Raw genomic sequence first — 12,769 nt, 5'->3', positions numbered from 1 at the left:
CCCCGAGCCATTAAAGACTCTGATAAATAATTCCACCATAAAGGCCCCGGAGCCGGAGTAGAAAGCAGAAAGCCATGGGGTCAAGTGTTTCCACAGGAAACAGAAGCTGCAAAGGATGTCTCTAGCAACCACCTGCAATTACTGTGAGCCACAGCGCCCGCTAGACGAGACCACCGGAATAACTCATAACTGGGTCCCTGAAAGAGTTAAGATGAATTCAAACATGCCATCTAAATATAAAAATGCCTTTTCTTTCCCCTAGTGAGAAAGACATAAGAAGCAGTCCCAAATGGTTGACACTTCTTTTTTTCAACTGTAAAAATTTTAGACACACAGAATTGGTATTTTATGTAGGTAACGAACAGATAATTAAAAGTGCTGTCCTCTGTATCCTCCTTGAGAAAATGAAGCAAATAATAATTCAATTTCATAGATTTTTATGGTCATCAAATGGCATTTTAGCTGTAAAGATTTTTTCCTTTGATCCTCAAAAATATTAGAGAAAATTTCTATGGCCTAAGATGTAAGGGGTGTGTTTTTACTGTAATTGACTATTTCAAAAATAGCCAATTATCTTACTATGCCTTGTTTATTTTATTTTATTTTTTCAATTCATTTTTTTAAAATATTTATTTTTGGCTGCTTTGGGTCTTTGTTGCTGCGCGTGGACTTTCTTTAGTTGCCGCGAGCGAGGGCTACTCTTCATTGCGGTGCACGGGCTTCTCATTGCAGTGGCTTATCTTGCTGCGGAGCACGGGCTCTAAGCATGCGGGCTTCAGTGGTTGTGGCACGTGGGCTCAGTAGTTGTGGCACGTGGGCTCAGTAGTTGTGGCACACGGGCTTAGTTGCTCTGCGGCATGTGGGGATTTCCTGGACCAGGGCTCGAACCCGTGTCCCCTGCATTGGCAGGCGGATTCTTACACTGCACCACCAGGGAAGTCCTGCCTTGTTTATTAAATATGTATTCAGTGTCACCTTCTCTAATATCTGAAGCAACAGAGACAAACAGCAGCTCAGCAAAAAGAAAGGCAACAGGGGCTTCCCTGGTGGTGCAGTGGTTCAGAATCCGCCTGCCAATGCAGGGGACACAGGCTCGAGCCCTGGTCTGGGAAGATCCCACATGCCACGGAGCAACTAGGCCCGTGAGCCACAACTACTGAGCCTGTGCGTCTGGAGTCTGTGCTCCGCAACGAGAGGCTGCGATAGTGAGAGGCCCGCGCACCGCGATGAAGAGTGGCCCCCGCTTGCCACAACTAGAGAAAGCCCTCGCACAGAAACGAAGACCCAACACAGCCAAAAAATAAATTAATTAATTAATTAAAAAAAAAAAAAAAAAAAGAAAGGCAACAGCATGAAGCCTGGCGAGCGACACCTTGGGAGGATTGGGTGCGTTTCCCTTCCTTGAGACACAATTGAGCTGCAGTTCATTCAGCCTATGTCGGTCAGCCCTAAGGTGGAAATATATTCTACTCAAAATCATCCTTCATGACCCACCGGAGTCAACCATAAAGTACATGCAAGCTTATATATGTACAAATCTGGAAAATAATGACTAAGTCCACTAAAGTTTGAGAAGCGCTGAGTTAAATTAAAAGAGAAAAGAAAAGAAAAGTCTATATTTAGGTGGCTGGGTGCTCAGAGCATCTGCCTTTGAGACGACTCGGCAGAGGGGAGGTGGAGAATTCTACAGGGTTCTGCTTCCCTGCAGGGCGTGTGCCCTTCTGTCTTAACGTCGACTGAACAGGCATGGACTTCTGCTGTGGTCGTGAGGCTGTGAGGCCACACCTTCCCTGGGGGTTGTGTCCTAATGCCTGCTTTGCTTCTCTACCTTATAATGAATCTGTGGTACTGGCACAGAGGGCTGCAGAATTTAAGAAAAGTGAGAGGTCGAGAGCAGACGGGTTACAGCTCAGGGAAGGGGTGTTACGATCTCACACTTCTTTGCCTGGCCTGGTCTCACTGGGGGTGGGTCTCCGGGGCAGCTCAAGCTGTCACCCCAGAAGTGCAACTCCTAGAGTTGGTTTTTGCCTACTTACCTTGTATCTGGTGCACTTGCTAAATTCACTTACTAGTTGTCCCAGTTTTTTTGTCAATTCCTTTGAATTTTCCAGGTAAACAATAGTATTTGTCTGTTTCATTTCTTCCTTCCTAATAGGGATGACCTTTGTCTCTTCCTGCCTTGCGGACCAGCAAGTCAGGAGCTCCAGGACAACGCGGACAGCACTCCACTTCCTCCAGGCGGCCCTCGCAGCTCAGCTGGCAGGCACATTGGCCTCACCCTGCTTCCCAGCTTTCCTTCCTCACTATTCTCCTCCAGGAGCCCTTCACACCAAGTCCAGCCCGCTCATCTGTTTCCATCCTGAAACACGTATTTGCACTCCTGCTCTGCTCCTCTGCTCGCCACGCCCACCCTGCCTGGCAGGTCCTGGCTTGCCTCTCCACCTACCAAAGTCAAGTTGTCCTCCAAGGTCCGCAAGCTCCCTCGAACCTTCGGCCTCACTTTCTCTCATTAATTCTCCACTCCCGTCCTTCTCGTCACCTGATGTCACAGGTCATTCACTCCTCGGTGTCTGTACTTCCCTCGCCTGGAGGTCATTTCCACTTCTCTAATGTCTATCTGTCCGTCCACCCACCTGCCCATCCCTCATTCAGCACCAAGAGATCTGCCACTGCCACGTGTGATGGCGAGCAAGAACGCTCCATGACGTCCGGGGTTTTTGTCTGTTCTGTTGTCTGCTGTGTCGCAGCATTAAAAATCGTGCCTGGTGCACATGAGGCCCTCAGGATGTTCGTGTTATATACATAATCCTATGCACTGGACATAAACAGATGGAAGACTCAGTCTTTGTCTTGGAAGAGCTCACCACATGGTAGTGGGAGACGCCCAAGGACAGGTGTGTCGTGTGCTGAGTGGTGCAGTGGCAGACACAAGCACAAAGAACAAGAAAGCCACCAAGACCAAACCCCAGCACCCGCTTACTGGAGTGTGGACAGAGCGATCTGTCCGAGGCAGCCCCACTTGGCTGAAGACCGACCCAGGCATGGAAGGGCAAGGCTAGCACAGCTGGCAGGGGGCAGAGAAAGCAGGGCACTTTGGTGGAAAACGCAGCAATTCCACTTAGTGACCGACCGGGCATGGAAGGGTAAGGCTAGCACAGCTGGCAGGGGGCAGAGAAAGCAGGGCACTTTGGTGGAAAACGCAGCAATTCCACTTAGTGACAATACAACATGAAAGCGTGAAGAAAAAGGAGAACAGAGGGATGAGGCCGGAAGGACTAGGAAGGATCAGACTCTGAAAGGCCTTGTGTGACATAGTAAAGAATTTAAAACACATTTTTCCCCCAAATATGTTTGGAAGACCCCAAAAAGTTTTAAGCCAGACACCAGTGTGATGCTTATCTGCCAGCTGAGTGGAAGATGGATGGAGAGGGGGTGAGTGAGAAGGCAGAGAAGGCGGCTGGGACACTGCTGTAATCACCCGCACAAAACGGAGGATGGTCAAAGGGCAGGCGCCAGGGCGATCCAGGTGGCGGAAAAGACACAATGTGTTGAATAGTCAGATGAAGGGGATAAGAGAAAGAGAAAGTCTAGAATGAGTTCCAGGTGCCTGACTTTAGAACGTAAATTAACAAGCACAGAAGGAAAAAGACAGATTTGGGCGAGAACATGATGAGCTTACGGAATGTGAGATGTCTCAGGGCGCCCAGAAGAGAATTTCAAGGGGTCCAGGCTCGGAAGAGGAGACTGGGCTGTGGGCACAGCAGTGTGGAGGGCAGCACCTCAGGGGAGGAGTGAGATGGGAAGAGGACCAGTGACAGGGAGCAGACAGGGGAGGCAGGAGCAGAAAGGAGAGCCGGAGGCCCCGTGCCTACTCACCCTTCCGTCCTCAGCTTCAAGACCCCACTCCCTGATGGTCACCCTGACCTCCTCGGTCTGGGTCAGGTTCTCTGTGCTCCCACCTCCCCTGGCACCCCCAGCACACGTTCTACCACTACCCCTCCAGTGTCTGGCGTGGGGCCTGTCTGCCTGGCAGGTGTATTCAAAAATTACATTTGTTGAGTGAGCTGTACCTTGGACAGCACTTAGGGTCCTCATGCTTGTGTGCCCCCCTCTCTCCAACGGGATTCCACGAATGGAGCCCATGTCATTTGCCTCTTCGTCACTCTAGCAACCAGCACATCCTCTAAGGGACGACATCCTCCGTAAACGCGTCCTGATAATGACAGGATGAGCGAAGCATTCACTAACCTGCCACGGGCTGGACCAACTTAACCGTGAAAATGGAAACATGCACTTTCATTTTCTGAGTTCCCTTATCTGCCAAGTGTTTTGCTTCCTTTTCCCCATCCCTTGAAACGAATCTGAATTTCTTTTTTGTTATTGCCTGATAAGTATGAAAATATTTGTATTTCAAAGCAGGTTTGGAAAAAGATGAAAGTTCTGCAAACAACTCTACGTTCCTCTGGAGTGTCAAACCCGCTCCCCAACAATGCACTTCAGTTTACATGGTTTTATCGATCTTACGTTGTCCCCCCAACAATGCTACGAGATGAACAAGGTAGGAGATACGATCTCACCCTGCACGTGAGGAACTGGTGGTGTGGGAAGAGCCATTCACTGACTTGCCCAGGCTCAGTGAGTGAGAGAACGTTTTTCCTAGACTGCAGTGACCACACGAAGAAGATCTGAAGACTGAGATGTTTTCTATTACGTAGTTTTTAAAAATCGCTAATTCACTTTTTCCGATCATCAAGTTAAAATTGGATTATACCAAATCTGACTTTTTTCTGAAAAACTGAATGAGTCTTTAAATTCTATAGTGCTTTACAATTTTCAAAAGTCTCACACAGATGTTTTCATTATTTCCTAATATGATGGGATTATATGACTTGCTTGATAAGAAGGTCAACTCCTCTGACATTTACCTTCACTACTTGACTTTGAGTCTGCAGATTCAACCTCCTCAGTGGGTTTGCTCACCGGCAAGGTGAGTTCTGCTGTGCGGCAGGTGAGTTCTCGGGTGTGTTCTCTGAGAATGAAAGGGAGCTCTAAGCCCAGGTTCCCCCCGCACAACGATGACCAAAGCCACGACAGTCTGGCCAGGAATGTCCAAACAAGTCAGCTGACCTTATTTATCTTTTCCAATTTAGAAGACATAAAGATATTGAGAGTCACTGAATAAAGAGCTATTTAAAGGGGTCGGTATGACAGTGTCTACCCGCAAACTGACTTAGGTACATCGCGCCTTCCATTTACACTCTTTCTTCTCTTCGAGGCAAAATAAACAATTGGCATTTGTATGAAACACCCTTAAAAGTAAGGGAATTCTGTGAACATCACAATTGCCGCCGTCACTCCCTTCATGTAGGTGGCATTTGGTCACCACTCAAACTGGACACTGTTGACAGGGAGAGGGGACACCTTCCACAGTTCTGCTGGGACAACGGGTATAAAGCAGGCCCGTCCTGGGTAAGCCGGGAGGAAGGGCCCCTCGACTTCAGCCCACATGCCGGTCCCACTTGTGGCAGAGTGCCGTCCCTGAGCATCTCTGGTCATGGCCCTCACCTGGGACGCACTCGCGCAGGCAGCTGCTCTCCTCTTTCTTTCCACCATGTCGGTTCAACCCTGGGTCAGGCTGAAGGGCCAGTGAGTTGATCCCCCTCCCCACTCGTGTCGAGGCCACACACGCACTCGCCGTGGGTCCCACTGGGAGCTGGTGCTCAGTGTCCTGTCTCTGGCTTGTACCCAGCGACGCCTTTGAAATCCATGATTTGCCGCCTCTACAGAAGTCACTGAGGACGCTCCTCTAATATCATCCAAGTGCCCCTTCTTTCTTACTTTTTAAGAACTAAGAGGCAGAAGTTTGGTCTCCCTGGAGTGGTGTTTTCTTCTCATGGATAGAGAGACTTTTACAGAGAGTTATGTGCAGCTGTTAGGAACTCAGGGTGTGGAGTCAAGTGGATGAGGCCAAACTTATTCATCGTACTTGGATCCCCAGTTTTCTCACGTGAGTACTGGGAGGGATTTAAAAGCCTCTACCTCACCGTGCTATAGTGAGAATTAAATACAAATAACGCGTATAATGCTTTTCATTATGATGTAAGTGTGGTTTCACCAGGAAATGTAGAATGACATTTACAGTTCAACCTTATTAACTATGAGAATTTGATAAGCTTTTCTTGTGATCTTACCATTTATCCCCATTCTATTTTCTGTAACCCCGACTTTCTTTACATATTTCTCTACTTTACTAATAGTCTTATGAAGCCTCTAATCCCTTCTGGAATAAAGAATAAAATAAGTAAGCAAGAAGGCACTATCTGCTCCGCCACCTCTGGACGCTCCCTGTCGTGTTTTTCGAGGAGGGAAGCCTAGGAGCGCAGAGAAGGCAGCCAGGCGCGTGCAGACTGCACCGACGGTCCACACAAGCAAAGAGCTCCTTCAGGGGACTCCCCCGGCTCCTCGAGAGCTCTCAGAACGACCAGTCCAGGCATGTGCTTCTTTCCTTCAGGATCGCTATACTACTTTAACTCCCTAGAATAGAATTTAGTTCACTTAAACAAAAATTTTCAAAAAAACTGCCATTACTTGAAAAAGTTAATGAAAATAAATGTCTACAGTATGTCTGCCAAATGGATGCAACCAAGCTACGGACACAGGCTGTCATCAGCAAAAGACCTTTAAGAATTTCTTCCCCAGATTCACTTCACCGCTGCCCATCCACAGTGGCAGGGATCACACTTCACCTGCCAAACTGTGGACTAAGTCTGCGAGGCTGTACAGATTCATACTGGCCCAAAGCAAACGGGACAGTAAACACCAAAAGAGAATTTCAGAGTGAACTGGCCAGGCTTTGGACTTAAGGCCCAATAGCCGTTATGAATGGGAGAGCCACCAAAGCTGAGAGGTAAATGTTAAAGGTCGTCTACAAGACTTTCTACTATACACCTACGGCCACTCATTTATAAAACATCTGTGTAGAAGGAAATAATTTACTGAATTACAGTAAACACTAAATGGCACGATATAAAGTCTTCAGTTTTAAAACTATGATTCTCAATGCAAGATTTTGCCCCAGACTCATAATAGCTCCTTGTACCTATTTAATAAAATACATCCTAGCTAGAAAAATAAGTCTGAGTCTAGCTTTTTCAGGCCTATAATTTGCCCTCTAGAAGAGCAATTAAGGTTCATTATCATAAATGAGATTCCGCCTCGGTCATCTTGCAAACAAAAGATAAGTTACAAGTCTATCAAGACTAATAATCATACTGTAGCCTCTTCCTTTATCGGAAGGGCACTGCCAACACCAGCCACCAAGGCCGTGATGTTCCTCCCTCCTGGATGTACTGAGAGACTGTGCTTTCCTGGGTGCAAGGAAATGAGCACACTGGGCCAAGTAAGACGAGCTACTAGAAGAATGACGGCCTCTATCTGATGACCATTCCATGCCTAATGGCTGTTTGCTGGGCTTATCCCGTTTCCCTTGGTCCTAAAGGAGTACGATTTCACTGAGGAAAAAAGCCTGGACAGAAATTCCAAACAAGTAGGAGCTTACCTGTGATTTCAGCAGTGGCAGAAGCACCTTTTAGCTTTTAAGATGGCTTACAGGGCTTACATGTGCCCTCTAAAACGACTTTACTCAAATCAAAGTGCTTCTGACACTTTCTAAACATAAAGACAGCAGAGAGCTGCATCAGATCTCAAAAAGGGAAATAAAATATCAGTCAGATATGAGACTTCTGTTCTTAGGTATTTTCATTTGGATCTACTGCCCTTTTCAATATTTAGATTCATTTAAGAACTGAATGGCTGAAAGCAGCAAATACTAAAAATTATTTTTACACAGACATCTGACTGCATCTGAATTTGTTTCCTTTATTGTTTTGCTTGGGATGTATGATTATTTGATCCACAAGCGTTACGCCAATAAACCTGAAGCTCCATGAGGGCTCCACCGGGACAGGTGGACAGAGGGTTCTCTGACTTAGAGCAGTCGTGCAGTATGAACCACTGGCTCTTTCTATTCTTCTCGGCTTGTGCTGCCTATTAGACGTTAAAAAATATTTTAAAATGCCGGTTTTGAGGTCTCCAGGAAGTAAAATGTTTAATTATTAACCATTAGTGGTATTAAAATATTTATATGCCTTTTGGTTCCACTTAGTTGAATTTGGTGGAGAGGAGAGTAAGGGACGCAGTGCTTTGCTCGGGGTCTAACAGCGCTCTCAGTTCATCTGAAAACATAAGGCTGCAGACAGAGCTTTCTGCTGAGACCCTGTATGGGTCTGTCTGAAATCACCTGTGTCAATGGAACGTTTTTACCTTTAGCCACTATGAGCAAAACAAGCCCACGTCTCAAAACCGAGTCTAGTAAGGAAATCCATCGCGTCAGTTATTCCCACAGCAAAACCGCCCATCTCAGATCCATTCTGAGCTGCGAGTCCTGCACTTTGGTCAGAGTTGGAGAGCACTACATGTCCCCCTCCCCGTATGTCCCTTTGGGGGTGGGGTGTTCTTTTCACTTTACAACTCAAGGCAAAATACTGGGAAATGATTCAGGACAGACAAGCAAATGAATGTTCTGTAACATGGAGGAGACTGACATTCATGATTTTACCTGATCTGTCCACGAACCAGAGGTCTGCTCTTTGTCCTGTTCATGTTTGAATCAAATGGAACCTCAAAAAACTGCAAAAAGAAAACAAAACAAAAGAAAACATTAAATACAGTGTGAAACAATTATTCTCTTCTGCTTTAGCTCTACAGGTTTTTTTCCACAGTAAATTTCGTTTTAATTTTGATACTACAAACTCACACTCTTGGTACTCTTTAGAGGAAAATTCTCTGGGAGAGACACATTTAAAAAAAATATATGCACTAATTGTCAGGAACATGCACAGTTCTACTTTTACCCGCTTTGAAAACCACGTGTTAAACACACAGTTGCATTCCTCAAAGCCAGTGTTTCAGGTTTAGAGCGTTAGTGCCGTCCACGATTTCAGAACTTTTCACACATCCCAAAGCCTGTGAATCAACCAAGAACCAGGTGACCACGGGAAATGGGCCACCAGAGCCAAAGCCAGGTCTGAAGGGAGTAAGATGCCAGATGAAACCATACACAAGTGACGGGGATACACCGAGACTAGGGCCACATGCCCCTCTGCCTGGGACAGCTCTCCCGTACACCTGAGACCAGGGTGTCACACGGGTCACTGTCTTATGAACACAGCAAAGTGCCCATGGGGATGGAGACTTAGGTGGCTTCTAGGTCTGAGGCTGCAGGAAATATTTAGTGTCAGGAGCCTTAGTTTCCTCAGCAGCAAATGAGAACAGGTGCTCTCACCTACCGACGTCGGGCAGCGTGGCACGACCCTGCTGCCAGGCAGGCCGAGAGCTGCCGCTTCTCCCCCACGCCTGCACCCGCCCACAAGACTCCCAGCCCCTCACAAACCCGACCCTTCCTGCAAGACTAAGGTCCGGTTTAACTGAAGCCTGAACCTCTGACCTGATGTGATCCCCTCCTCCTTTCAATCCCCATGGCGCCTGCCTGAACCACTTGGAAATGTGGCTGCACCTGAGGTGAAATCGAAATGCTGCAAATACAACAGTCACTTGTCAAGAATGACAGCATTTAAAAGGTGATAAGTCTGTTTCTGATTTCACATGATAGCAGTGTCACTCTAGTTGGTAAATGAAAATACAGATTGTCCATTTTTTGGTTCAATCTTTTTTTTTTAACTTTACTGAGGTCCACTTGATATACAATAAACTGCATGTATTTAAAATATATGATTTGGTTAAGTTCTGACATATGTACACACCCATGAAGCCACCACCACATGAAGACACCGCACACATCCATCTGCCCAGAAGCTTGGTCATGCCTCCTTGCAGGCCCCTCCCCCACCCTCCCATCCACACCTCATCCTTAGGCAGACACGGAACTACTCTGTGCCCCTACAGACTATCTGCATTTTCTAGACTTTTACGTAAATGGAATCAAATAATATGCCCTCTGTCTGCATTTTTTTTCACGTGGCATAATTATTTTGAGATTCATCCTATCGCTGAGTGTATCAATAGGTCATTCCTTTTCACTGTTAATATTCCATGACATGGTAATACCACAATCTGTACATCCATTCACTTGTTGCATATTTGGGTTGTTTCCGGGTTTTGCCTATTACGAAAAAGCTGCGATGAACGTCTGTGTGTAAGTCGCTGTGTGAACACGTGCTTTTTATTTCTCATAGGTAAACACAATGGAGTGAGTCATCAAGGAGATGCATGTTGAAACTACTCAGGAAACTGTTCCACGAAGTGGATTGCCACGTTACCTTCCTGCCACCAGAGTATAAGAGGTCCAGTCCCAGAGCCTCCAAGAACTAAGATTTGGGTCATCTCTTGTGGCAAGGAACTACAGCCATCCAAGGACAAAGGGCACGCAGACTGGCCAGCAGAAGAAGGTGGTTATAAACACCAGCTACAACCCTGCGACCAGTTGCAGAAACAAGGAATGTAATAGTTCTGAGTATTTTCTCCTTGTTTTACTATAAATATGTTTGTATATATAAACCACATTTTTTATTTGTCTCCCATTCTCCTACCATTGAATATATGCTAATAGTATTTACTCTCATGCCTCAGTATTGAAGTTACACAGGATCAGCTGGAAGAGAGAACATTCCCCCAGAGACGAATAAAGGGACTTTGCGTCCTCTTTCAGGGAGTGGATCAGTGAATTGCTGGTTGTGAGGGGGAGAATTTCATCATGTTCAGCATACACACAACTTTTTGCTATCGCCTTATCTGGAAGTACGATGAAGGGTGTATCCGAGCGCCAGGCCGACAAGGGCGAGCTGCGATGGGTCTGCGCCGTGTTGATTTAGCTCACCGGGAACCAGGCTGCCCGGAACGCCCTCTCCCCGCAGCTGTAGCTTAGGGGCAGCCATGGAAGCACGCGTGAGGTCTGGAAGGTGGGGATGCAGGAGCGGCCACGTTTACACTTGCAAAACTGGTGTGAGGTCAGGGTCAACTGCGGCTCACACAGGGCGGCTGGGATCCGTTGGCTCGCCTTGCTGGCCCGGAGCGGCACGGGGCCCGCAGCTGACCCCCGAGCTCGTCCACGTCTCGTGATCCTGGGCCAAGTCTGTGTGCTGTTCCATGGTCAAGTGCATCCTCTCCTGCAGGTCAACCTGCATCATCAAAGGTGCAGGCTTGGAAGCGGCAGGAAACAGACACGTGGTCCAGTTTGTTCTCATTCACTTCTGCTCCTCCTTGCGGATTCCGGGTCACTCCTGCTCTCCTCTGCTTTCCTCAGGCCTGGCACGAGGTACAGGGGCAAGAGGCTTACGGGACTGCATCACATCCATGGTCCCACCAGGCCTAATCCCTTATATCTCGCAAGTGGTTCCGACATCCTGATCAAACCTTAACTGATGCAGGCCTCTTCTCTAATACTTTCAACAGGGCCGCTGTTTAAAAGTAGTTAACTGTTCAGTATGTCCATCTTATGATCTCAATGACAGGCTTCCTGAGATATGTGAATTTCCCATCCTTAATGTTAAAGAGAACTACGCAAATAGGCACTCGATAAATAATTAAATAAACCATCACTGCAAGTAAGTATATTTGTAGACTGAATTACATGTTGAAACGATTTACAATTTATAAGTGTTAAAAAATTCTTTGAATGTGTTCAAGTTACACATAATTAAAATGTTCTGTCTGTCACATTCCCTCCCTTCCCCAATATTCAAACACATTCTATAAGTATTTGAAATAATCTTTCCTTCATGACCTATTAATTTAATTTCACAGGACTAATGAGGATTCCAATTACAGATCATGTTATTTAAACGCTGGTAAGGTGTTATCCAGTATAACACAGAAACTCTTGTATAAATAACTATCTTGGCAGTTCTCAAGTCTGTGCGCGCGCGCACACACACACACACTTAGTTCAGGAATTCTAATGAATGGTTTCATCTGGATGAAAAATGATGTTATATTTTCTCTGTTTCTGGCAAGTCAGCCATCCAAAGATGGGAACTGAGGTCTAGAACACAGCAACTGAACTGCAGGGTGCCAGAACTTGGCAGTAGCTTCTGACTCCCACGAACGCTCGAATTTATCAGGACAAGCGACACCTGGGTAGAAATACCACGCTGACCAAGACTTCTGGTTCATTCCAGCGAGGGCTAGACAATTCCTCCGAGCTCGTTATGCTGCTTTACGCTGTTTTTCATGCGTTTCCTATAATGCCTTTCAGCTAGGTTCACTGCTTTGGTTTAGCTATTGAAACCACATTCCCAAAACGTAAAGCGGAGGTAATACAGATGAGAAATTTAAACATTTTAGAACATATAGCTGGCTTGATAATCTACTCACATTTTTCCCCTGTGCTTTGCAATTTTTTCATAATGTTATTATCATTTCAGTTGGCTCCAACTACGTCCGAAGCAGACAAGTAAAACTCCTACAACTTGTGTTGAAAATAAAATACAAATGTTGTCTTACCAACCCTTAGAACACACTGTCCGGCCCGCCTTTTCATATACACTTGCTGCTTCGAATAACACCCCCAGTGACATGCTTCGGTGAACACACTTGGGCAGCCGCTCAGCCAGGCCTGTCCTCTCGGGCCCTTCCTTTAGAAGGCTCTGGTCATTAGGTCTCAAATGGCCATGTCACCCAGTACTTTACCCCACGCCTGGACACAGTGACTGGTTTACTGAGTGGGTATCTGATTCAAACAGAGTCTTTCCTT

At 46.4% G+C, this 12,769-nt stretch overlaps 1 protein-coding gene across 2 annotated transcripts in view; it reads right to left on the bottom strand.

Annotated features, from left to right (window-relative positions):
• LOC118887536 (protoheme IX farnesyltransferase, mitochondrial) overlaps positions 1-12,769 on the bottom strand; it is a 108,427-nt gene that overhangs the window by 28,277 nt on the left and 67,381 nt on the right. For both annotated transcript variants that reach the window (XM_036838417.1, XM_036838418.1), the window contains one exon: positions 8,618-8,688. In XM_036838417.1, the coding sequence (XP_036694312.1) occupies positions 8,618-8,688 (71 nt within the window). The remainder of the gene's footprint in view (positions 1-8,617; positions 8,689-12,769) is intronic.

This window comes from Balaenoptera musculus, chromosome 20, assembly GCF_009873245.2.
Source record: "Balaenoptera musculus isolate JJ_BM4_2016_0621 chromosome 20, mBalMus1.pri.v3, whole genome shotgun sequence".
In the NCBI taxonomy this organism is placed as follows: domain Eukaryota; kingdom Metazoa; phylum Chordata; class Mammalia; order Artiodactyla; family Balaenopteridae; genus Balaenoptera; species Balaenoptera musculus.
The sequence above is the reverse complement of the archived record's forward strand: the minus strand, read 5'-3'. Positions and strand labels throughout refer to the sequence as shown.